Source organism: Ochotona princeps, chromosome 8 (assembly GCF_030435755.1).
Source record: "Ochotona princeps isolate mOchPri1 chromosome 8, mOchPri1.hap1, whole genome shotgun sequence".
NCBI lineage: Eukaryota > Metazoa > Chordata > Mammalia > Lagomorpha > Ochotonidae > Ochotona > Ochotona princeps.
Genome location: NC_080839.1, coordinates 78,416,968 through 78,439,930, shown reverse-complemented (window position 1 = coordinate 78,439,930; position 22,963 = coordinate 78,416,968). Strand labels below are relative to the sequence as shown.

The 22,963-nt window shown below is 47.0% G+C and overlaps 1 protein-coding gene across 1 annotated transcript; it reads left to right on the top strand.

Annotated features, from left to right (window-relative positions):
* Nucleotides 1–1,465: 1,465 nt before the first annotated feature.
* Nucleotides 1,466–15,559, top strand: LOC101531332 (glutaminase liver isoform, mitochondrial-like). Its single transcript, XM_058667376.1, has 2 exons — nt 1,466–1,557; nt 14,797–15,559. Exons 1-2 carry the CDS (start codon nt 1,466–1,468, stop codon nt 15,518–15,520), a joined length of 816 nt encoding a protein of 271 aa, XP_058523359.1. The 3' UTR covers nt 15,521–15,559.
* The last annotated feature ends 7,404 nt before the right edge of the window (nt 15,560–22,963 follow it).

Genomic DNA, 22,963 nt, shown 5'->3' with positions numbered 1-22,963 from the left:
CACTCTAGCTAAACAATCATTAAGCAGAGTGCCTTGCCAGCAGCATTAATTAACCAATGTTGCATGCTTTGCTGCACAACGAAGCAGTGAACTTTGGTGCTAGGAGAGCTGGAGTCTTCCCTGAGACTGGCACACCAACCACAGCCCTGGCAAAGCTTCCCAGGCCCACGGGGAGCCCGTGGGCAGAGGGAGCCTTTTCTGTTTACTGTTATGGCGAAATCTCTTAGGTCCAGAGAAACCACCCCATTAGTAAGGAAGTGTTTATGATGAGTATGGGGTCAGTGATCCAGTCCCAATCATATCTCAAAACAGATAAACAAGGAAGGCTTGAGGCAGGTGTGACCCCACACTCACATGCTTTACAATGAGATGTCAACAAATTGGACTTTGGGGCTGAAAGGCCAGGAGTTTCCTGCCTGGTGGCTGAGGGGTGCTGAGGAGCCACGGCCAGGGTGGCTGACAGGCTGTGGGAAGCTCTAGGAGCAGCCTTGGTGCACAGCCCTTGTCTCCCTGAATTTTTGCCTCCTTCAAAACCTTCTCACTCTAGGCCTGGAGAGCTAAGCCCTTGATTCCTGGCCTCTCCTCCCTGTGACTATTTTACCACTGGGTTTGCCAGAACCCAGTGCAAAGCGAGTCAGTTTGCAAATAAATATTTTTACCAAAGAACTCTCTTGCTGCCTAGCGTGAAATTCACAAAATTCCAGTGCTTTTGTGAGAGCAGCACAAAAGAAATGCAGCCACGCATGAGACAGTAAGTGTGCGTAAGAGCTACAGGGCAGATGATGGAGACAGGAGGACCCCAGCTGTCAGGCAGGGTGTGACAGACCCTGACCACAGGTCTGTTGTGTGAGGTGAGCAAGCCATCAGGGGCCTACTGGGTAACAAACCATCAGGCATTATGTGACGGACCCTGACCACAGGTCTGTCGTGTGAGGGGACCAACCCACCAGAGGCCCACTGTGCAACACACTCCAGCACATCAGAACTGACTGTCACAGTCCCCAGCCATCAGGTGCTTCCTGAGTGATTGAGCTCTGGCCATTAAGTGTCAGCTGACACAACCCATTGAACACCTGCCACATCGATTGCCTACAGGGAGACAGCCCCTACGGCCAGCCCTCTTCCTCTCTGCCTGCTCCAATTCCTTCACCTGCTCTGGGAAGAGCACTAGTAACACATTTAGTAGATGAGGAAGCTGGAGTTTGAACAGATTGCATCACTTGTCCAGAGTCACACTTGTAACAAGTGATAGTGTTGGGGCTAGAGACTTCTCTGCAAAATTCAGGCTGTGTCTGTGACATCACATTGCCCATGAAATGGCTCTTCCCATCCCAGTTTGGATTCAGTTTCTTGAGTATCTACTCAATGTAGAAACAAGAACAAAAATGGAGAACAATGGAAAGCAAAGGGAATGTCCCAGGGCTCCCTGGTGGGTGAGGCTGCCCAGCATGCTTGATTCCCCAGCATGCACCTGCAGGAGGCACAGCTGGACAAGGAGTTGACGTGTGGCATCAAGGGCCAAGCGCAGGCCGTGCAGCACCACTCTGCTGCATTCAGGTGGGAATGTCCCGATTTTAAAGATGCAAATGTTGTGACACAAAACTCCCATCAAAAATAGTAGGCAAGTCCAATTTTAAGTTTTTAACAGAATCAGAAACCATAAGGAAAGGATTGAGAAACTTCACCACAAAAAGTGGAATATTTGCAGTGATCAAACCACTCCTGACAAAATCAAAAGGTCCAACACCTGGAAAGTCAGGTGAAGTACAGATTACCTTTCATCACAAAAATACAAAGCCAGGTAAAGGGTGAGAACGAAATACAGGGTTGGGGTGGGGAGGAGGAAGGAAGGGAACAGGAGAGGACGCACAAGAACATAATGTGATCCCCTGCGGATGTCAGTAATCTTACGAGCAAGAAGGCATCGCCCTGCAGTGAGGGAGACAGAAAAAGGACGTATTTCCAGTGAGTGGGAGGTGGCTCTCAGGGCCCAGCAACAAAACGGTACTGAGCCTGAGCAGGCAGCTACAACAGGAATTTCAGGCTGCACATGGACATGGCTTCTGCATGCTTCTGTGGGAGGGTCAGAGGCTGCAGGGACACAATGCCGGGACAGCTGCCAGGAGCAGCTCAGTGCACCCAGGCAGGCTGGTCTGACATTGACCATGCTGGTCAGAGCCTGCTGCTCCACCAGGCTGCGGACAAGACACAGTGGCCACGGCATGTTCTTAGTATTTTAGGAAATGGACTTCCCACCCTATTCCAGAATGTGACACCCCTCTCTTAGTCCCCAAGCCATGACACCGAAGGCCAGAGCAGGGGCCTGGGTGCAGAAGAGCCTCTGGGCCCTCCCGAGGGTTCTGCAGTGTCCGAGCTGGAAGGGCCCAGAACCTCGTCCCAGACGCCCAGTAGGTCGTGACAGGAGTGGGAGCAAACGGGGCGTCAGGAGAGCAGGGCCCATCTCACTCGGGGCAGGCCTCGAGGAGGTCAGCAGCAAGGAGCTGCAAATACCTTCACCTTTCTTCCTTCTAGCACTCATTACCTTTATTCTTTTCTAACACTTAGTTTCACAATCAGCATATCTGTGTAAGTCACAATCATGTGTATATAAGAAATGCATGGTTATAGATACTAATGTTACAAAGTCTCTGTTTCCTGTAAACTCTTCTTGCACCCAGCCCAGCCCTGTGCCCAGGAAGCTGGTTGATGTCACTTGTCTGTCACAACACAGCCTCACAGCCAGAACAGAGGAGATACCCACGCTGCTCAGCCCTGTAAAATGCTTGGGAGAAGTGGGCAGAGCCCAACAACAGCAGGGATTGCGGGACATGGCATGCCTCCCAGCACCCCCTGAGAATGTCTCCCTCTGCATCTCATCCAATATGGCTCTAGGTGAAGAGGTGCTGTGCTACCTTATGACCTTCACCATCCTCCTTCAAACACCCTTGGAGGTCTTCTCGTGCCAGCTGTGGTACTCTAACTGCTGCTGTCATGCGCTACACCGTGGGCATTGACCTCAGCCAGGCACGCTCCACCGTTGTCCCTCAGACAGCAGCAAGAGCGATGGGATACTCCTGCCAACATCCCTGGCTTCCTCTGCCCTCAAGTGAGGCTGGCATTGCATCCTGCCCTCAACTTGGGGGTCCCCTAACCTACTGTGTTTCCTTGACTCTGTGCCCCCTGGGAAACTGGAAGCTCCCCATGCCGCCCACTGAGCACCCTTGCCTGATTGGGCCAGTTTCCTCACCTCCATGCCCCTCAGCGGCTTCCTTCCTTGGTGCACACATTGCTTGAGTTTTCACATTTCATTCTGGAGGCTTCTGAGCATTGTGGGGGATGGGTATTGACCTGTTTTTTAGTTGAAATAGGCATGTGTAGTTGTTTCAGCCTGAGATATTAAATTGCTGCTGTTTTCATTGGCATTTCAATTTGACATCTGAGAGTAAAACAAAAGTTTATGGCAGTTGTAATTCAAATATTTTAGTGCCAAATATAAAATATAATTGTAGTCCATAAGGAGGGAGTAGTAGTTTTCTGTACCAGCACCAAATGAACATTTTTTTTAACAAGGACTGTGGGCCTGGTGCAATGGTTCAATTGGCTTAGTCCTTCCATTAAAAGTGCCTGGATCCTACAAGGGCACCAGTTTCTCTACCATCCTGCTCCCTGCTTGTGACCTGGGAAAGCAGTGGAGGTTGACTCAAAACCTTGGGACCTTGCACTCATGTGGGACACTCAGAAGAGGCTCCTGGCTGCTGGCTTCGGACAGGCTCAACTCTGACTGTTGTGGCCGCTCGGGGAGTGAATCAGTGGATAGGTGTCTCTCCTCTCCATAAATCTGACCTCAAAGACCAACTCAAGACATTAGTGTCTTGAGTCCCTAAGCTCCCTGCCTAGAGGGTCAGCAGCAGAGATTGGCACCAGTCTCCTGTGGAGGCATGGCTTAGTCCTCTGTGTGTGTTCCACAGGGAGCCAGGGTCACCACTCTCTCCAAAACGTCCATTCTTCATACCAGGAGGCTCAGTGACTAATATGGGAAAGTCATTGCCAACTCACACCAAAGGAGACATGAAGCAGCTAGGGTAACAGGAAAAACGGTCATGTGGCCAGATGGCAGGTGAGATCTGCAGACCAGCTTTGGAGACCCCTGGACTCAAATCCAAAGCAAAAGCTGGTTGGCTTCTGTTGCTGCGGCTGTTTTGAAGGGTGTTGGCACCATGTCATAGTCATCACCAGCTTTCAAAAATGCATTCAGATGGGTAAGGTTGGAGATACATGTGGAAATGAATGTTTGATAATGGAGTCTCACACAGAACTTGGCTTAAGAAGAAGCCCTAGAAGTGATTTCTACACTCCCTTTATTTTTTTTTAAGATTTACTTATTTTATTACAAAGTCAGATATACAGAGAGAAGGAGAGACAGAGAGGAAGATCTTTCATCCGATGATTCACTCCCCAAACGGCCTCAATGGCCGGTGTGTGCCGATCCGAAGCCAGGAACCAGGAACCTCTGCTGGGTCTCCCACGTGGGTGCAGGGTCCCAAAGCTTTGGGCCGTCCTCAACTGCTTTCCCAGGCCACAAGCAGGGAGCTGGACGGGAAGTGGAGTTGCCGGGATTAGAACCGGCGCCCATATGGGATCCCAGAGCATTCAAGGCGAGGACTTTAGCCGCTAGGCCACGCCGCCGGGCCCTAAACTCCCTTTATTCTGACTTCACAGCGCTTTCTGTACTTCAGGATACCAGAGAGCCAAAATGCAAAAGTCATTGCCTTTATTAAAAAGAAAGAAGTTGAAAGCAGCTATAACAAACTATTTTAACTTTAAACAAGTTTAGCAGAATATTTCTATACCATTTGCTATTTGCCCCCACAATAAAGTGATATTTGACTGTCTTGTTCAAACTAGAAGTAAAACTTGAGGAAAATCTTGCAGCTTCCAACCTCAAATAATATACTGATATGAAATATGAAAAGTTAGTTTGGGTTTAGATCTTGACAGTTAATTTCTATTTGAAAATATGGTATGTAAATTGGCACTGTGTGTTCCTGTAGGGAAGCAAAAGGAACATTTCCCAAAAGCAACAATGTAAGTAGAGAAGCAAACTTTGAAGTCAGACTGCCTGTGTCCACAGCGCAGGTGCAGCAATCGCAAAGCTGTAGCTCTAGCACGGGCCTTTCCCCGACATGTCTCCTGCACATGTGGAACAGTGTGATAGTCCTAGCCACTCTGGGCTCTGTGTAACCTGTGGGTAGCCTCAATGGGTTCTGTGAGAAGGCAGTCACTTCATGACCACACCAGATGTAGTCAGATGCCCACACAGGCTGGTTGAAGTCAGGTTTGTGATGACCTTACTGAATTTTTGTCCGGGTGCTGTGATGAAAGCTGAATCCTCATCTGAGTTCACACTGAATGGGCGAAGAAGGTCGGTGACTTGTTCCCTCACTGTGGACATCAGTGCTTGCCTTTAGTAAAATGAGTGGTTTCCTCTCTCGTGTCTTCGGTGTTTTCCTCTGGAAGCAAAGCACTGATTTTCCAAAGTTACCAAACCTTTGGAGGAATCCGTGAGTTCTCTAATCTTGGATATTAGCAGAAGCCAGTTATCATATATGCTTTCTCCCTGACAGGACACAAGGGAGCCCAAGCAGGAGCCAGGCAGGTGTGCTGACGAGCAGTTTGCTTCGTACTCCTCTTTGCGGTGTTCAGCTAATGTCTAGTGAAGTACCAACTGTCTACACACAAATAGGATGGATCCTGAGTGCCTGCGCTACATGCAACTGTGGCAGCAACAGGAATGGAGTGAATTACATAAGAGTGAGAAGCAAGGTGGAATCAGAACCAGGTATCACTGCTCATGCAGATGAGGCTGCACTGGTGACTAAATTACAGCTGCACAGAAAGTTACTCTAAAACATTATTGTTTAAAACTGCAGCCACTTATCATGTCAGACCCCTTGTGGGGAGCACCCCTTTTGGGGAGCACCAGCTGGCTGGTTGGAGCTCAAAGTCTCCCACGATGTTGCATTTCAAGCTACTGACCACATCCGCAACAACAAATCCTCGAAAGGACTGGTGGCCTTTCCCAACCTGGCATGCTCCTGAGGCTGCAGGCTGGAGAACAGAGCCCCCCGCTCCGTGATGGGAGAAGAATCTCAGTGCTCCATGAGGGTTTCTTCCCAGGGGAGTCAGCTGACAGCGACCATCTTCAGAGCCCGAAATCCAGGAGAAAGAGCTGGAGAGGGAAGCCCAGAACTCATAGCTGACCTGCTCCCTACCCTACCATATATGTGGTCACGCAGACCAATCCAAGTACAATGTGGAAAGGGACAACACAAGTTGGTGGCCAACTGAGAGGGTTAGTGAGAGCAACAACTCAAAAGCACTTCCCTGTGTATGCTGAAAATGAATGAAGGATGAAACAAAAATCCCCCATCCTTCAACCTATTCTGTGAACTTCTCACGGGGACTACACAGAACAAGGAGGGGGCTATGGCCTAAGATGGGCTCATTAGGCACAGATACATTGGAGGAAACTTGCGGAGAGAACTGATGATTTCATGTTGAAAATGTCTACTGGATTTTCATTGTGGATGTGATACATTCTCCCTTCAGTGTGACTGCTAAGCATAACCCAGTGTATCCTCCGCAAACACAAGGCTGATTATGTATGAAAAACATGTAGAACCACTGGTCTTAAGAGCTGCTGTGTCCATAAGATGTCTTACAAAAAAGGACCAGTTTTGATTAGACTCAAAGAGTGAAAATTCAAGCCTAGTAAACTAATATCCTCCTTTTTCTTGATTCAGAATTGCATCTCAGCTCTGATTCATTCCATGCATGCTATATTTTGAAACAGATTTTGCAAATTTTTACTGCAAATCAAAATCCTTGAAACATGGACTCAGATTGTACAATGTGAGCAATAAAATGTATAGAACATTCTATACACACATTTTTTATGCAGGATCATTCTCTCTCTGTCTCTCCTCTCTCGGTCTCTCTCCTCTCTCTGTCTCTCTCTCGTTCTCTCTCTGTCTCTCTCCCTCTCTCTCTCTCTCTCTCTCTCTCTCTCTCTCTCTCTCTCTCCCTCTCTCTCTCTCATGCACCCTTCTAAACTGTGCCCTCAGAGGAGGCAGAAGTTGTGACACTCCAGTAGCAAGGATCACACCCCATACCCAGACTTGGCTACCACGTGCTGTTCTCCAAGAAGAGTACACAGATCTCCTGGGAAAACGACAGCATCAAAGGCTGGAGAGCAAAAACACAAACTAAACCTGGAGTAGATCTTGGGATCATAAGTGACAAGCTGCTCACTAACTTCTCTAGCACAATTCTACAAACCATGCATGAGAGAGGACAAAGGCTTACTTCTCACCATGTTGGAGGCTTGTGGGTGAAGCGTCTGCTAAGGACCTGCTTGCAGACTCCTTCACTTTCAATGGTTCTTCCCCACACCTGCCTGGGTAGAAGTGCTGCACGCATTCCCTCGGGTGTCTCCGATGGGGCAGTAATGCCTTCCTGAGGTCTCCAGCCTCATGACCTCATCGTCACCTCAAAGTGCTACCTTCTACAAGTAATTTGTGGGGGCTAGTGTTTCATTCTGCACATTTTGTGGGATGCAAATATTCAGCACACAGTTATGTTTTCTCCGAAGGGACAAAAAGCTTACAAGGTAAATTCTGTCAAGTATTCAAAGAACCAATCACTTTTATGCTGTGACATAGGCAATCAAAAACTAATTCCCAGTTCAATCTATGATGCTAAAATAATTTCTGAAACTAAGAGATGAAAAGCATAGCAAGGAAGAAATCAGGAAAAAAATAAAGAAAAGAGCAAGGAAAACCAAGCACTAGGTCATTGTCACTTACAAAAGTGAACACAACTTCCCACCCACCTCCACCTCCCCCAGTGTAGCAACCTCCCACCCACCTCCACCTCCCCCAATGTAGCAACCTCTCACCCACCTCCACCTCCCCCAATGTAGCAACCTCCCACCCACCTCCACCTCCCCCAATGTAGCAACCTCTCACCCACCTACACCTCCCCAAAAAGACTGACAAAGGAATTTGGGTAGTATATTTTAAAAAGTACAAACTATCTTGGGAAAAACCAGGTCTTCAAAGAAGGTTCAGTATCAAGTAATCTGAATAATCAGAAAAAGGAAGCAGATGAACATCAGAAGAGTTCATGGGAAAATACTCTGATAAAAATTAGCATCTCTTCCTGGGATACAGCATTAGCTGGAAACAGAAGGGGTTTTCTTAACCTGACAAACGAAATGTACGAGTCAATCACAACCTACACCACGCAAGAGATGAAACACGGCACAACTCACTCCAAAGGCAGAGACAAGACTCACAGCAAGCAGCCAGCTTTGTTCCACAGGTTTTCAACAACAGGTGGGACTTTTAGAGAAAAGCACAGCCAGGTACTTCTCACAGTGTGGTCTCCGGACTGGCAGCAAATGACCAGGACCCAAAGAGGACACTGCGTGGGAAACAAGCAAATGACCAGGACCTAAGGAGGACACTGTGTGGGAAAGGAGCACAGGTTTGGACAGCCCTGCTGGCTCTGGGACCTGGGATAATGTTGACAGCCTCACTGCCATGAATGTTGTGGGTACCTTCCTCCAACCCTGCCCTTCCTGCCTCTGTTTAAGCATCAGGACCAGAACAGCCTCACTCCCTGAACTTGCCCTCCATGTTCTCACTCTACAGTTTGAGAAAGAATTGATCATGTCTGGGAACTCTTGCATGTGTATCCTTCACGTCCTTTAGGTAGCACTGCCACGGAGCAGGCTCTCCCACCATTCTTGGCCAAGGCAACATGAGCAGCAGGCACGAGGAAAACCACGATGCCTACTGTGCCTTAGTGTGCCTGTGCCACCTGATCTGGTGACACCTGACCCAGGAAGCAGACAGGTCGCCTTCCGTGCAGTTCCAAGATGATAGCACTTTCACCACTGGCGTTCCCTAGCAGAGCCCTGGCACCTGCAAAACATGGACAGGACTGCCCAGGAGTCACTGGCAAAGACATGGCCATGAGGTGGCATGATCAATCCTGGGCAAAGCCTGCCAGTATATCTTCAATCAGTGGGAAACGACAATCTGTATAAAGTGCTGAATAATTGTCCTTATAGCTAGAGAGAAAAAAGGAAGCCATCCTTCTTTCACATTGTATAGAATGTAAAGACTAGGGCCCAACGCAATAGCATAGCAGCTAAAGTCCTTGCCTTGAACACGCTAGGATCCCATATGGGCACCGTTTCTAATCCTGGCAGCCCTGCTTCCCATCCAGCTCCCTGCCTGTGGCCTGGGAAGGCAGTCAAGGACAGCACAAAGCTTTGGGACCCTGCACACATGTGGGAGACCTGGTGGAGGTTCCTGACTCCTGGTTTTGGATTGGCTCAGCTCCAGCTGTTGTGGCTGCTTGGGGAGTGAACCATTGGACTGAAGACCTTCCTCTCTGTCTCTCCTCTTCTCTGTATTTCTGACTTTCCAATAAAAATAAATAAATCTTTTATTTAAAAGATGATTCACTCCCCAAGTGACCACAAAGGCTGGAGCTGAGCCAATCCAAAGCCAGCAGCCAGGAGCTCTTCTGGGTCTTCCACGCAGGTGCAGGGTCCCAAGGCTTTGAGCCGTCCTCGACTGCTTTCCCAGGCCACAAGCAGGGAGCTGGATAGGAAGTGGGGCTGCCAGGACTAGAACCGGCGTCAGTATGGGATCCTGGTACATTCAAGGTGAGGACTTTAGCCACTAGGCCATGGCAATTGGCCCTAAAATAAATAAATCTTAAAAAAAAAAAAAAAAACAATGAAAGTAAAGACTGAATGGAATTATACAAATAATATATTTTAAAATATATATATATATAAGATGACTTATGAAAAGAATGGCTTTTGTAAAGGATTTCACACTGGTTTCAAAATACAGATACTAAAGTAAAAGAGTGGCAAGCATGACAATGCGAAAATGCAGAATCTTCAAATTAAGAAAAACATAATAAAAATTTTAAAATAATTTTTCTTTAACACAATTTTTGCATATATCTGTAAACACACACACACACACAATGATATGTGTACCAAGTAGGGACAATGTAACACTAAGTACATTTCTAAGATAATGAATAAAGTATATGAATATTGTTAGAGGAAACACTCCAAGACATTGGCACAGGCAGTGATATTTGGATAAGACCCCAAAAGCACAGGCAACAAAAGCAAAAATAGACAAATGGGATTCTATCAAACTAGGAAGCTTCGGCAGAGTGAAGGAAACAATTAGCACAGTGAAGAGAAAACTGACAGAATGTGAGAAAATATTTGCAAACTGTGCAGTTGACAAAGGATTAATATCCAGAATCTATAAGGAACTCAAGAAATTCCCCATAAACCACCCACCAAGCTGAGAAATGCGCGAAGGATCTAAGTGGGCATCCTCATCAAAAGAAGAAATGCAGAAGGCACCAGGCACAGGGATATGAACTGCTCAGGAACACTAACCATCAAGGAGACGCCAGTGAAAACCAGAGAGGTGTCCTCTCCCCCAGTTAGAATGGTTATCAGCCAAAAGCACAGAACCTGGTGAGGGTGCAGAGAAAAGCTACCCTATGTCACTGCTTGTGAGACTCAAACTGGCAAAGCCATTACAAAACCCAAATTGGGATTCTTCAAAGCAACACGGAGATTTCTGCTGTCTGACCTAGCTATCCCACTCCTGGGACCAAGTCCACAGGGAACAGTCAGCATATGAAAGAGACACTTGCATTTTCACTTCTATGGCAGCCCAACTCACAATAGCTCCATAGGAGCTCTGCCTAGATGCCCATCAACTGATGGATGCGTAAGAAAACATGGTAGATATATGTACATAGTGGAATATTATCCAGCCATAAAAGAATGGCCCTCACATTTGCCACAGAATTATGGAACTGGAGATATTGTGCCACGTGAAATAAGCCAGACACAGAAGGACAAGTGCCATGTGTCTTCCCCCACATGTGGAAGCTAGAAGCCACAGATGTGGGTGCGATATTTGATGCATACATGTTTGTAACTGTTGCCTTCATTACATTCTACCTTCCACAAGTAACACAGGCTTTTTTCCCCTCTTAGGGATGCTTGTCATGAATCCTATGTTATGTGATTTTCAAATCTCCATTTCAAAAAATCAATAGTGCATATGTATATTATATAATACTTATAGAGAAAATGATTATGGCAGGAGGCTAAAAAGTCAAAAAATTTTAAAAACTATTTTGATCAAAACTTCTTTCAATTTAAAGAAAGAAAACTGCAAAGATACATACAAACAGATTTTCAAAATGTACCATAATGTGAAAATTTCAGCTGGTGGAATCTAAGTAGACAGTACACATATTGAAAAAGCTTTATATTTCTTATAATTGGGAAAAGAAAAAATGACAAGTAGTTATTTTTCATTCTTGAGGTTTTGAAAAAAATAATAATGTGCAAAGTTAGAAGGTGAAACATCTAACCCTGACTTGAAGCCCTGGGTGTTATAAACAGGCAGGACATTCAGAGTCATTTTAATTGTATCAGACTTAACAAAGACTTTAACTCGACGGTTCCATACTTCAAGGAAAAAGAATTTACCCATATGCACAAATATATTTTTATTATTATTTGTATCATTATTCAAATACAATGCTCATAAAAAGAAGTAAGGAAACACATGACAACACACTCACAATCCTATTAATCCCACAAATGGATTCAAGGAATAAATGAGTGACATACTTACTGACGTGGAAGAATGTCTCAGAAACAGTCTAAATGAAAAACAGAAGCTGCAGGCCATGAGCGGGGCACAATCCCTTCCAAATAAAAAGGAAGAACACGTGTTTGAGTTATTGGATACAAAGATGAGATTTAAATTTTATGCAACATTGATTCTGGAATTTATTTTATGAGACTGTGGTATTGAAAACACCACGTGGATACAAAGCGCACACTGAGTCGGTTGTTGGATCAGCTCCTCAAGCGTGCATGCTGCGCCGCTCTTCCAAAGCTGCGAGCTCCGTCGGACTTGTCCTATTGCAAACTCTCTCTCACGCTGATGCAACAGGGGCTTCGTTCTCGAGTGAATCCATCTCTTACGGCTGATGCTGTGGCACACACGAAAGAGAATTACATCCCATCAAAAATCGTGCAACCAAATATATTTTACAACACAGAAAGAATAAATCTAAGTGATTTTAAGTGAGGAAGTGAAAATGAGAAAGAGATATTCTTGATCAGCCAGAAGGTGTGCCTGCAGCCAGACACGTGCAGGGTCTGTGAGAGCCAGAGTCTCAGTTCCTCAGTTTCAGCTCCTCAAGCATTGGGTAATGTGACTCACATATGGTTGGAAAGGGTTAACAACTTGCTTCGGCATTATTGACTATCAGGAATTAATTATCTTTTAAATCCATTCATCCCAATTCTATTTGAAAGAAAGCCACCACCGATAGTGATATTCAGTCACCTGATTCATCCCGCAGGGGCCCCCAACACACAGGGCTGGACCAGGTCAACCCCAGGAGCCAGGAACGCGCACAGGTGCCAGGAACCCAGCTACTCGAACCATCAGCTGCTGCCTTCCAGAGTGCTCACCAGCAGGAAGCCGAGCTGAGGATGCAACCCTCACACCCTGGTCTAAGGTGACGGCAACACCACACTCCACGCAGGACGTTGACGGTGCCACGTGCTCACCCCTGGGTGGAACGGCCTTGAGAGAAGCAGCTTGTCTGAGAAGCACTCTGGAGCACTCCACAGAACCGCAGCTGCTCCCGAGCACAGCACTGCATGCGCCTGCTCCCGTCCTCCCACCCCCTCAGCCTGTGCGTGCCTCGCAGCCCAGCCCAACGATCTCCGACACCTCCAGCATCCCTGTTCCGTCTCAAACTGCTGCGCCTTGGTCGTGGTGGCCACATTGCATGTTACAAGTTACTAAACTACGTTAAAAATAGTTCCCAGACCTCCTAGCGGATGTCTGTCTTCTCAAGGCGCATCACAGGAGGATATGTCCGATTTCTGTATACTGAATGGCAGTAGTCTGGCACGCCCTTCCCAGCATCTTCAATGCTGGGCAGCAGTTCCGGCCAGTGTTGGGATTGGTTACCTGCACTCAAGATCCCAGGTCCCTTCCAGGATCTCAGGAAGTGACACCCCAAATCCAGAGTGAAAAGTAACTTGGGTGGACAAATGGGCTCCTGGCTTCCCACCTGCCATCTCTCTCAGCCCTCAATGTGTCCATGTGTCCAGCCCCAATGAGGCTCTCGATTTGGAAGCAGCTCGCTGCTCTGTTCTGTGGCTTAATTGTGCCGCGCAGTCTCTCAAAGGCTTTTTGTTTGTGTTCTTTCTTTCTTTTTTGAACAGTCAAGAAGAAATTGGCTTCTGGTCAGCACTGCGTTTCCTTTTCCCTCCTCTGAGCTGGAGTGGCCAAAAAGGATTTTGTTTTGTTCCATTTTGCCTGCAAAGCCACGGGCAGCCAAATATGACTACAAATTATCTACATTGTTTTTATAAAGAAAAATAGATTTATTTTTCTAGCACTTTGAAATGTCGCTTGCTGGGGCCAGGGAATGCATGTTGTCCCCTGATTCCTGTCCCACTCTTACCCTAATTGGAGAGATCCAAGCACACCAGAGGATGTTTGTGGCTAAATTGGGGTATTATGAAAATAGTTCACAAAGCATGTGGAAAGCTATATATAAAAATGATATTTACTTCTCATTTTAAATGATGCCTAAGACAAAAGGCATATAGGTAAACACAGCTGCAACATTTTTAAGCATATAATCAAATGCAAAAATAATATTGGAAAACTATGTTAATTATTGTAATTAAATTGTGAACAGTATTGATAGAAAAATATCTTTAAAATCTATAAAATGAAAATGGAGCTTATCACATTAGGAACGTGTGTTCTGTTATGCACAATGGGACTAGATGGATGTGTTCGGCTGCCAGCTCTCCAGTGTTCCCCCACTGCCCCCCAGAGAAGGAGATAATCAGAGGAGGACTCCGGGCTGTGGATATCTCAGAACCACTTTCAAATCTGGGAGAAACTTGCTTTTGCAACTCCTGGAAGTTGGCACAGGATAATGGAAGACACGTAGGCTCTGGAGTCTGAATCGGCTGTGCTGAGCACACGCAGCCCAGCCAGGTCTCACTGGTGTTGAATGAGTCTCCCTGCCCTCGCCCACAATGCTCGGCAAGGAATAGAGCCCACCAAAGGGTCGAACTCCGCGTTGACAGAGAGTTGTCCTGTGCAAGAGAAACACACCCGGGGGATGCTTGTTCCTGCTTTTCCCATGTTGTTAGGGGACACACAGGATGTCCCCGTCCCGATCCCTATAGAGGGATCTGAAAATGTCTGCTTCCGGTCGGCAAGCCTGGCAGCCTGTCCTCTCATGTCGTTACTGCTAGATGTCTTTCTTCCCCGGGGCCCTGGGCACCCCAGACACTCCGTGCCTTGGAAGAGTCTGACAATGATTCTCCACACGTTTCTTTCTTCGGCTCTTGCTGGGTCGAGAGGAAGACCTCTCTCTTACCAGCATACATCCTGTGCCCCTCCTCCTTTTTCTGTCTCCCAAGGAAAAGCTCTCCAGAAGGTTTCTGATGAACTCGACTCTCTGCAAAGGTGGGTACCGTCACTGCCAGGCCTGTGCCATCTGCTGCCGAGTAGGAATCTTTGCACAGGGTCTGGGCTTGCTGCCGAGCCCTGCTTCCAGCCCAACTTGCGTGTCTCCTGTGCTGGCTCTCACGGTGCCCGTTAACTCCCCTTTTAGGTTTTCGCTGAAGTTTTCTCTCTCACTTGATGAGCAATTTCTTTTAACTGGCTGGAGCTTTGCAACTGTTTCTCAAGCATCTTTTTCTCTTTTCTGCAAGCAGAGATTGGTGAACTTCTCGGGCCAGTTTGCCTTCCACGTGGGCCTGCCAGCCAATTCAGCTGTGTCGGGCACCATCCTTCTGGTGGTACCCAATGTCATGGGAATGATGTGTCTGTCACCTCCCTTGGACAAGCTCGGGAACAGCCACAGGGGCATCAACTTCTGCCAGAAGCTGGTGTCCCTCTTCAACTTCCACAACTATGACAACCTGCAGTACTGTGCCCGGAAGCTGGATCTGCGGCGTGAAGGGGGAGAGGTTTGGAACAAGACTGTGGTGAACCTCTTATTTGCTGCCTTTAGTGGAGATGTGTCAGCTCTGCGAAGGTTTGCCTTGTCAGCCATGAACATGGAGAAGCAGGACTATGACTCACGCACAGCTCTGCACGTGGCTACAGCTGAAGGACACACTCAAGTGGCTGAGTTCCTGATCGGGGCTTGCAAAGTGAATCCCTTTGTCAAGGACAGGTGGGGCAACATTGCCCTGGACGATCCTGTGTGGTTCAACCACCTGGAGGTGGTCAAGCTGCTTCAAGATTATCAAGACTCCTACATGCTCTCTGAAATCCAGGCTGAGGCCGCAGCTGAGGCTCTATCCAAAGAAAACTTGGAGAGTATGGTGTGACGGCCAGGTCATGGACCATCCCCGCTTCACAAAAACCTGATGAGCTGGCTACACACTTAACCTATAACCACCCAAAAATGCTTTGGAGAGCTACAATGCTTCAGCAACATCAGAGAATTCACTTGGTCAGAGTGCAGAGCTTTCTGTGAGTATCACAAAGCCCCATTCCCCTTTGCAGATGAGGACAGAAAACAGTCTCAGTGGACACCTGTCTTAGATCTATCCATAGTGACAGGGGCTTCTTTAAGGCACAGCCTGATGGCAGGGCACATTTGGCACCCTTAAATCCATCCCAGACCTCCACTCAGGTCCCCTCTTCCTCAAGAAACTGTCATGCAGGAGACGCCAGTGGAGGGCTCCGGGTACCATGTGCATGTCCTCATGAACAGAGTAAGAGAGTAAGACAAAGGGAGGGCCTGTGTGCCTGACTTCAGTAGCCTGGACACAGCTGCCCCGCCCCCATCAGGACACGCTGCTGCTGCTGTTGCTGCTGACAGCAATTTTACAGACAGAGAAAGTATTTTGTGCTCAAATAAACTTTAATTACACAAACACACAAAAAAACTTTCAAAATACATGAGAAAACTCTTAGAACAAGAATGCTTTTACACATAACAGAGTCAAATACTCATCAAGCATAGTGAGGATGGGAACATAAAATGGCTTGACTTCCATACGAAAGAATGCGATGGTCCCTTGGACACTGAAACACAGGAATCCTGGGTAAGCAGAAACCGTTCTGTGTAATTATCCCCCCTCCAAGAAAAAGGGGGAACTTGAGCAGGCATTTATATTCCTGATCCTCACAATGAATTCTCAGCAGCTGGAAAGTGGAGACAGCCCAAATAACCACTGCCGACTCACCAGACCCACAGAATATAGCACGAGAATGCAATGCAATCCAACTCGGCCTTGAGAGGAGGCGCAGTGCGAGTCACAGGACGGATCTTGAAGACACGATGCTGAACAAACTTGCCACAAAGCAGAGCGTGAGTGCTGTGTGGTTCCAGCTCAGTGAGACGCCTGGAGTAGTCCAGTACACAGAGACAGAGAGAACAGAGGTGAGCAGGGGCTTGGGCAGGGGACCTGCTCAGACACAACATGGAGCTGAGCGATGACTGTGACTGCGTAAGCCGGCCAAGGCCTCTGCATGTTAAAATGACTAAGATAAAATAAGGTATTAAAGCCACCTATGCCAAGCATCTGGGATGAGTAATCTTACACTGGTAAAACATATTTATTTTTATCATAATTTTAATCCCCGTTTTCCAAATTCTTTTTTCTTATAGTCTCTGTTAGATAGATGTTCATTCATTTGACTGAACTGTGGACTAGAAGCACATTAGAGTTTTTTATTTTGTTTCTCTCTGTCCATCCAAATCTTCGATACATTTCTACTTTTACGTATTTCTGTGTATATATATATATATATATATATTTTTTTTTTTTTTTTTTACTTCTGCCAGCTGACTAATACCGTAGGTTCCAATAAACAAGGTTCAGGGGTTTGTAGCACAGAAAGCTACCGGGTCGTGTTTTCCATCTCCTGCTAGTACTCTCTCTCTCTGCCCACACATGCACGCCTACTGAGCAGGTCCCCGTGGGTTTCTCCTGCTCTTCTCTTCCTCCCAGGACCAGCCACACAGTCCATCCTTCACCCTTACTTCTTTTCCACTCTCAAGGCCTGGCTGTAAAAGTCCCTTTCTTGTTTGTCACCCACTCTACTTCTCTTTTCTGCTGATAACTCTCACTTTACCCCATTTCCCCAACAGAAATGATCTGCAACTCTACTAAGTAGAAGGCAAATCCTCTCACTTTGCAAAGAGGCCTCTGACTCATCTTATTAAGGAGATGAATAGTTAGTTGTGATGAGTCAGTCCCAACCCCCACTAGCTACACGGTCCTTGGAAAGCTATTCAACAACATTTCATTGCCCAGCTTCATTCTACAGATAATACCTGCAAAGGCTATGTGAAACCAGGCTCACAACACTATGATATGCAAGCTCATATTCATTGTCTACATTAAACACACCGTGCCAATAATAACTGTGGACAATTCTTTTACTATTTCATGTCATCATCATATATATCTTCACCTTACATGTGCCCCTTCTTGAAGTTTGTTGGAGAACTATGCTAAAAAATGTGTGTGACCACTAGCACAGATGTGTTGCTTCTGGAACCTAAATCTGTTAAACTTCAGCATACACAACTGAATGAGGGTACACATGCTTGTCAAAATAATGGCTCTTTCTGCCTCCTCCAAGGTTATTCCCACCTCTAGGACCCGTCCTTCCCCTTGCAATAGCCTTCAATTGCAGATCAATAACTACCAGCAAGGGCATGTTTGTGGCCACTGTGTTGGACGAGACTATACACATGAACAAGTAACCCCTTGGAAAATTCTTCAGTGGACATCAACTCTCCACCACCTATGTGAATTCAGGAAGCTGAGAGACATAAGTGGACTCATACATTTCACATTCCTTGAATGACAAATAAGTCACTTCAATAATAATTAAGTAGACTCCTATTACTCAAGTCTTGTGAGATCAATTAAGGCAGGGATGAAAAATAAATAACATAATACAACTGATTTTCTTCCCCCAAACTGCAGTCTTTGCATTGGGATCACTGATTGGAAGGGTTTGATTAAGAAGAAATTGGTACTAAGAGCATCAGCTGAGTCTGGAGTTCAAGTTTCCTTCCTTGAAGTCAGGCCCTTTTTCCGAGCTCCAGGGATCTGGCCCATGTGAAGAATAAACAGAGTGTAACAAGTGTCTGAATGGAGCATTGGGTTGTTTGAACTTGGTTGGATATACTAAGAAAAAGCTCTGTATTGTCTCCATTTCCCATCTTCAAGCATGCTGCAAAGCCTGCTCTCCCGCTACCCACCCCATCCCATCTCCTTCCTATTCACATTTACCTATATTTCTGGCTGGTTTCTCGTAGGGTGCTCATGACTAGACCCCGGGCAAAGTCCATTCCTTATGTTTTAGATTGTCTCTCCTTTGGCAGTGCAGGCTCATCTGAGGCACCAGTGTCTTCTGTACAGGAGAAGATGAGCCGGCTTTTGTCCTGCACATCCACGGCCTCTGGTTCTGAGAGCCAGTGAAGGGGCGCAGAACCCTAGAGACAACATGCAAAGCCCTGTTCTACTATTTTACTAGCCTAGGCCCTCTGATCCACGGATGTTCAAGTGCTGAGGGTTCCTTGAGGCAGCCCTGTGGATTCCCCCAGAAGCCTTTGGCAACTTGAACCCTGCTTGCTTCTCAGGTAAAAATGGAGAGCTCTTCAACCACCGCCCACAATCACCCCATTACAGCTGCTACAGGCCAATGATGCTGGCTGGGCACTCGCCCACAACATCCTGCAAGCTGGTGAGACTTAACTGATTCAACACTCTCCTGGCCCAGCAGGAAGCCTGCTTCCCTGTGAAGACCATTAGGCACTGCCTGTGCCTCAGCCACTGGCTTCTCAACCACACAGAGGGGAGGACTGGGACTGTGGCTAGTTGAACTCTGGTGTATTTATTCCAACAAGGACATCTTAGGTACATCCTCCAATCATCACTTTTGAACATAGGAACCAACTTCTCTCCTCTTTGAGCTCTGCTCTAGATATTCAGCCTTGTAAGGCACCAGGAGCCATATTTATTAGATACATCAACAGAACTTTCTGTGAATGCGTATAGGCTGGGTGAACAGATGAATACATAAAGACGTCTTCCTGGGAGTAGAAATGTCCTATGCATGTCTATATCCAAGTCTGTTAACAGCAGGAGCACTGAACCCATTGCCCTTCTAGTCACGTAAATGCGCATTGCACTGTTTATAAACCGCACGAAAGAATGGATTACACATCACATCAGCTTACTGCCTCCTGTCTTAGTTCAGTACTATTGATATTTTGAAGACAGTTTTCCATGTGAAGGCATGATGGAATCATTGTACTGACAGCCCAGAAAAATAATTGAATGGGTTTTACTTATCAGGGTATAAAGTTGGGCTTTGAATTCTTAGAGATGATGGGAGGAGAAATAAAGATCAACGTTTTTTACTCACCTGATATGATATCATGCGTTGGGCAGGGCTTGGCTCTTCAGGATCACACAGGCAGCTGAGCACCCAGTCTTTTTTAAAATGATTTGGCTATTTTTATTGGAAAGGCAGATATAAAGAGAGAAGGATAGACAGAGAAAAAAATCTTCATCTGCTGGTTCACTCCTCAAGTGGTCACAATGGCCAGAGCTGTGCCTCTCCAAAGCCAGGAGCCAAGAGCTTCTTCCAGGTCACCTACATAGGTACAGGGTCCCAAGGCTTTGGGCCATCTGTATTGCTTTTTCTGACCACAAACAGGAAGATGGGTGGAAAGTAGAGCAGCTGTGACTTGAACTGGCACCCATACGGGATACATGCTCTTGAAGGAGGAGGATTAGCCAATGGAGCCACCATGCTACCTACCCCTCCACCATCTTCCTAGTCTTATATTACCAACTGATTGATATGGCTGGATCCAATGATGGTGTCTGAAGGAGGAACTTCTGGAAATGGTGGCATTGGCTAGGGCTGCTAGGGTGGAGCCCCACAAATGCATCAGGACAGAAAATGTAAGAGCATAACCTGTTCAGCATGTGATCTGCCTATACCTCCTCCGCCGCTCCCAGACTCCACCAGGCACCAAATCAACTGGACAACCCACTGCACTACAACCCTCAAAGTGTGCTTAGATAAACCTTCTTCCCTCCAAAGTGGCACCTCTCAGGCATTTGAGTTAAAGTGAGGAGAAATTGAACAAAATGCACAGTGCTCTCCAGAATGGTGTCTTTCCTGCCTGCCACATCAAATCAGTATGGCTAACCAAGTGCTGTAAAACACCGGAGAGTGGGGAGACTCTCAAGATGGCCGACATAGGAGGATGCTTGTGAGGGAGCTCACAGACAGAGAGGGATAGAACATGACAAAAGCATAAGTGGAGCAGCATAGAGCTGCAGGGAGAGGAGCGTGAAGTTCCCTGGACAGTGTGGAGCCAAAAAAATCCACACAACTCGGAAGAGCAACCAGGAAAAAAAACAAAACAAAATAAAACAAAAGGCAGGAAGACTGTGTTCTACTCCAGACCTGCTGAGTCATGTTTGGGTGAAGCAGCCAGGAGCCGCAGCCGCAGCCACAGCCGCAGCCGCGGGAGACCCAGGAGCCACAGAAACCGCCAACAGCCGCCGCACCCACTGCACCCGCCAGGAGCCTCACCCGCAGCGTAAGTCCTCGCCAGCGGCAGAGGCAAACTGCAGGAACCTGAGCTTTGAGTCAGCTGGCTGGGGGTGGCAGTGGGTCCAGTCTCCCGGAGTTAACCCTCCAGGGGCACGCACAGAGCCTGAACATCCTTGGTGCTCATCTCCCCACCCCTCCCCCACCGGAGAGTCCAGCATCTGGGGACGCAGGACAAGTGCCTTGAAACTGCCAAAACTGTGTCTTGGAGGTGACGCACAACAGTCCTATGGGCTGAGGAGAAGGACAGACGGCGCATTGAATGCTCCCCCGTGCCTTGCGGACTGGCACACAGCTGGGTGGTACTGACCCACAGGAACCCGTGCACGCCTCTGGGCTCGGCAGTCCCTTGTGAGCGCTGGGCTGGGTGGTCCCCTGTGAGCACTGGGGTGGGTGGTCCCGCGCTGCTGGGGTGGGCGGACCTGCGCAGGAGGCACTTCCAGAGAGCTCCTGGAACACCTCACGCCCTACAATCCCGTGCTTGGGAGACATACCAAGAGCGCACTGCAGACCCGCATGCAGGAGGTGTTCCCAGAGAGTGTCTGGAACCTCCACTCCCTGCAGTCCCTGGCACTGTGGACACACCAAGACAGCACCTAGAATCCTCCGTGCCCTGTGATCCTGCGCACAGGGGGCGCACACAGAGGGTGCCTTCATTCCCCCATGCCCTGTGGTCGCATATGTGTAGGGGACGAGCTGAGAGTGTGCTTTGAATCAGCTGGGTCTTGGAAGTGGAGCCCTGAGGTCTAGTGTACTAGAGACACACCATAAGTGTCTTGAGAATTCCCGCACCCTGCTACTCCACGCCTACAGGCTCCGATCTCTGCAGGATAGCGCTTGGAGACCCCTCAGCATGCTGGTGCCTGGGTCTCTCAAAAAGAAACACTAACACAATGGGAAGAAATACCAGAAAAGGTAATGATCCAGATGAAAGAGCCAGCACCCCACCAACAAAGGATCAAAGGCCAATGTCTATTTTGGAGATGCGAGATGAAGACATGGAAGAGCTACCAGACAAGGAATTCAAAAAAATAATTGTAAAATCTGTCAGAGACAATGAGAAGAATTGGGAGGACTTCAAGGAATTCAGGAACCACATAGTCACAGAAATACAACAAATGAAAAGTAAAATCTTTGACTTAGAGCACAAAATTGAGAGCCTAACCAACAGAATAAATACAGCAGAAGAGAGGATATCTGAAACGGAAGACACGCAAAATGAACATACCCAGCTCATTAAACAGCTAGAGACAAGTCTGAACAAAGCCAATAAGACCATACAAGAAATGAAAGACAACCTCAGGAAATCGAATATTAGGATTATTGGCCTTCCTGAAGGAGCGGAAAAAGAGTCAGGAATGCAAATGGTACTTGATGAAATTATACAGGAAAACTTCCAAAACACTTGGAACATGAACCCTGCCCAAATCCAGGATAGTCAGAGGATTCCCAGCAGATATGATCCAAAGAGATCTTCACCCAGACATATGGTGCTCAAGTTCCACTCCAACAAAGACAAAGAAAGAATCCTGAGACAAGTACGAAGCAGAGAAAAGATCACATATGGGGAAAACCAATCAGAATCACTGCTGATTTCTCTGAAGAGACCTTACAAGCAAGAAGAGAATGGACAAAGATCTTCCAAATCCTGAATCAGAACAGCTGTCAACCAAGAATAATGTACCCAGCAAAAATCTAATTCGTATTTGAGAACGAAATCAGATACTTCCATAGCAAAGAGAAATTAGAATATGCCTGCACAAAATCTCCTTGGAAATGCACTAAATCCAGAAAAAAAGGAGACGAATCATAAGCAAAGATGGCAAACAGGAAGGTCTCCCCACTAAAGTCCACACAAGGAGGGGCAATTACACAGATATCAACACCCACAAAAACACATACGTAGGGCAGAGCAAAATTGCAACCTCTCAATTTTAACTCTTAACACAAATGGCCTAAACTCACCAATCAAAAGGCATAGATTAACGGAATGGATCATCAAACAGCACCCAACTATCTGCTGCCTACAAGAGACACATCTAACCAGAAAAGACTCCAAGAAGCTGAAAGTGAAGGGGTGGAAAAAGATATATCACGCCAATGGACGAGAAAAAAAGGCAGGAGTAGCTGTCTTAATTTCAGATGATATAGACTTCAATGTGACAAATACCAAA

Bases quoted from the DNA above. Each gene is read 5' to 3' on its own strand.
- LOC101531332 (XM_058667376.1), top strand. From the start codon at position 1,466: ATGCACCTGCAGGAGGCACAGCTGGACAAGGAGTTGACGTGTGGCATC. The intron at 1,558-14,796 runs GTGGGAATGTCC...CTCCCCTTTTAG, and splicing joins CACCACTCTGCTGCATTCAG to GTTTTCGCTGAAGTTTTCTC.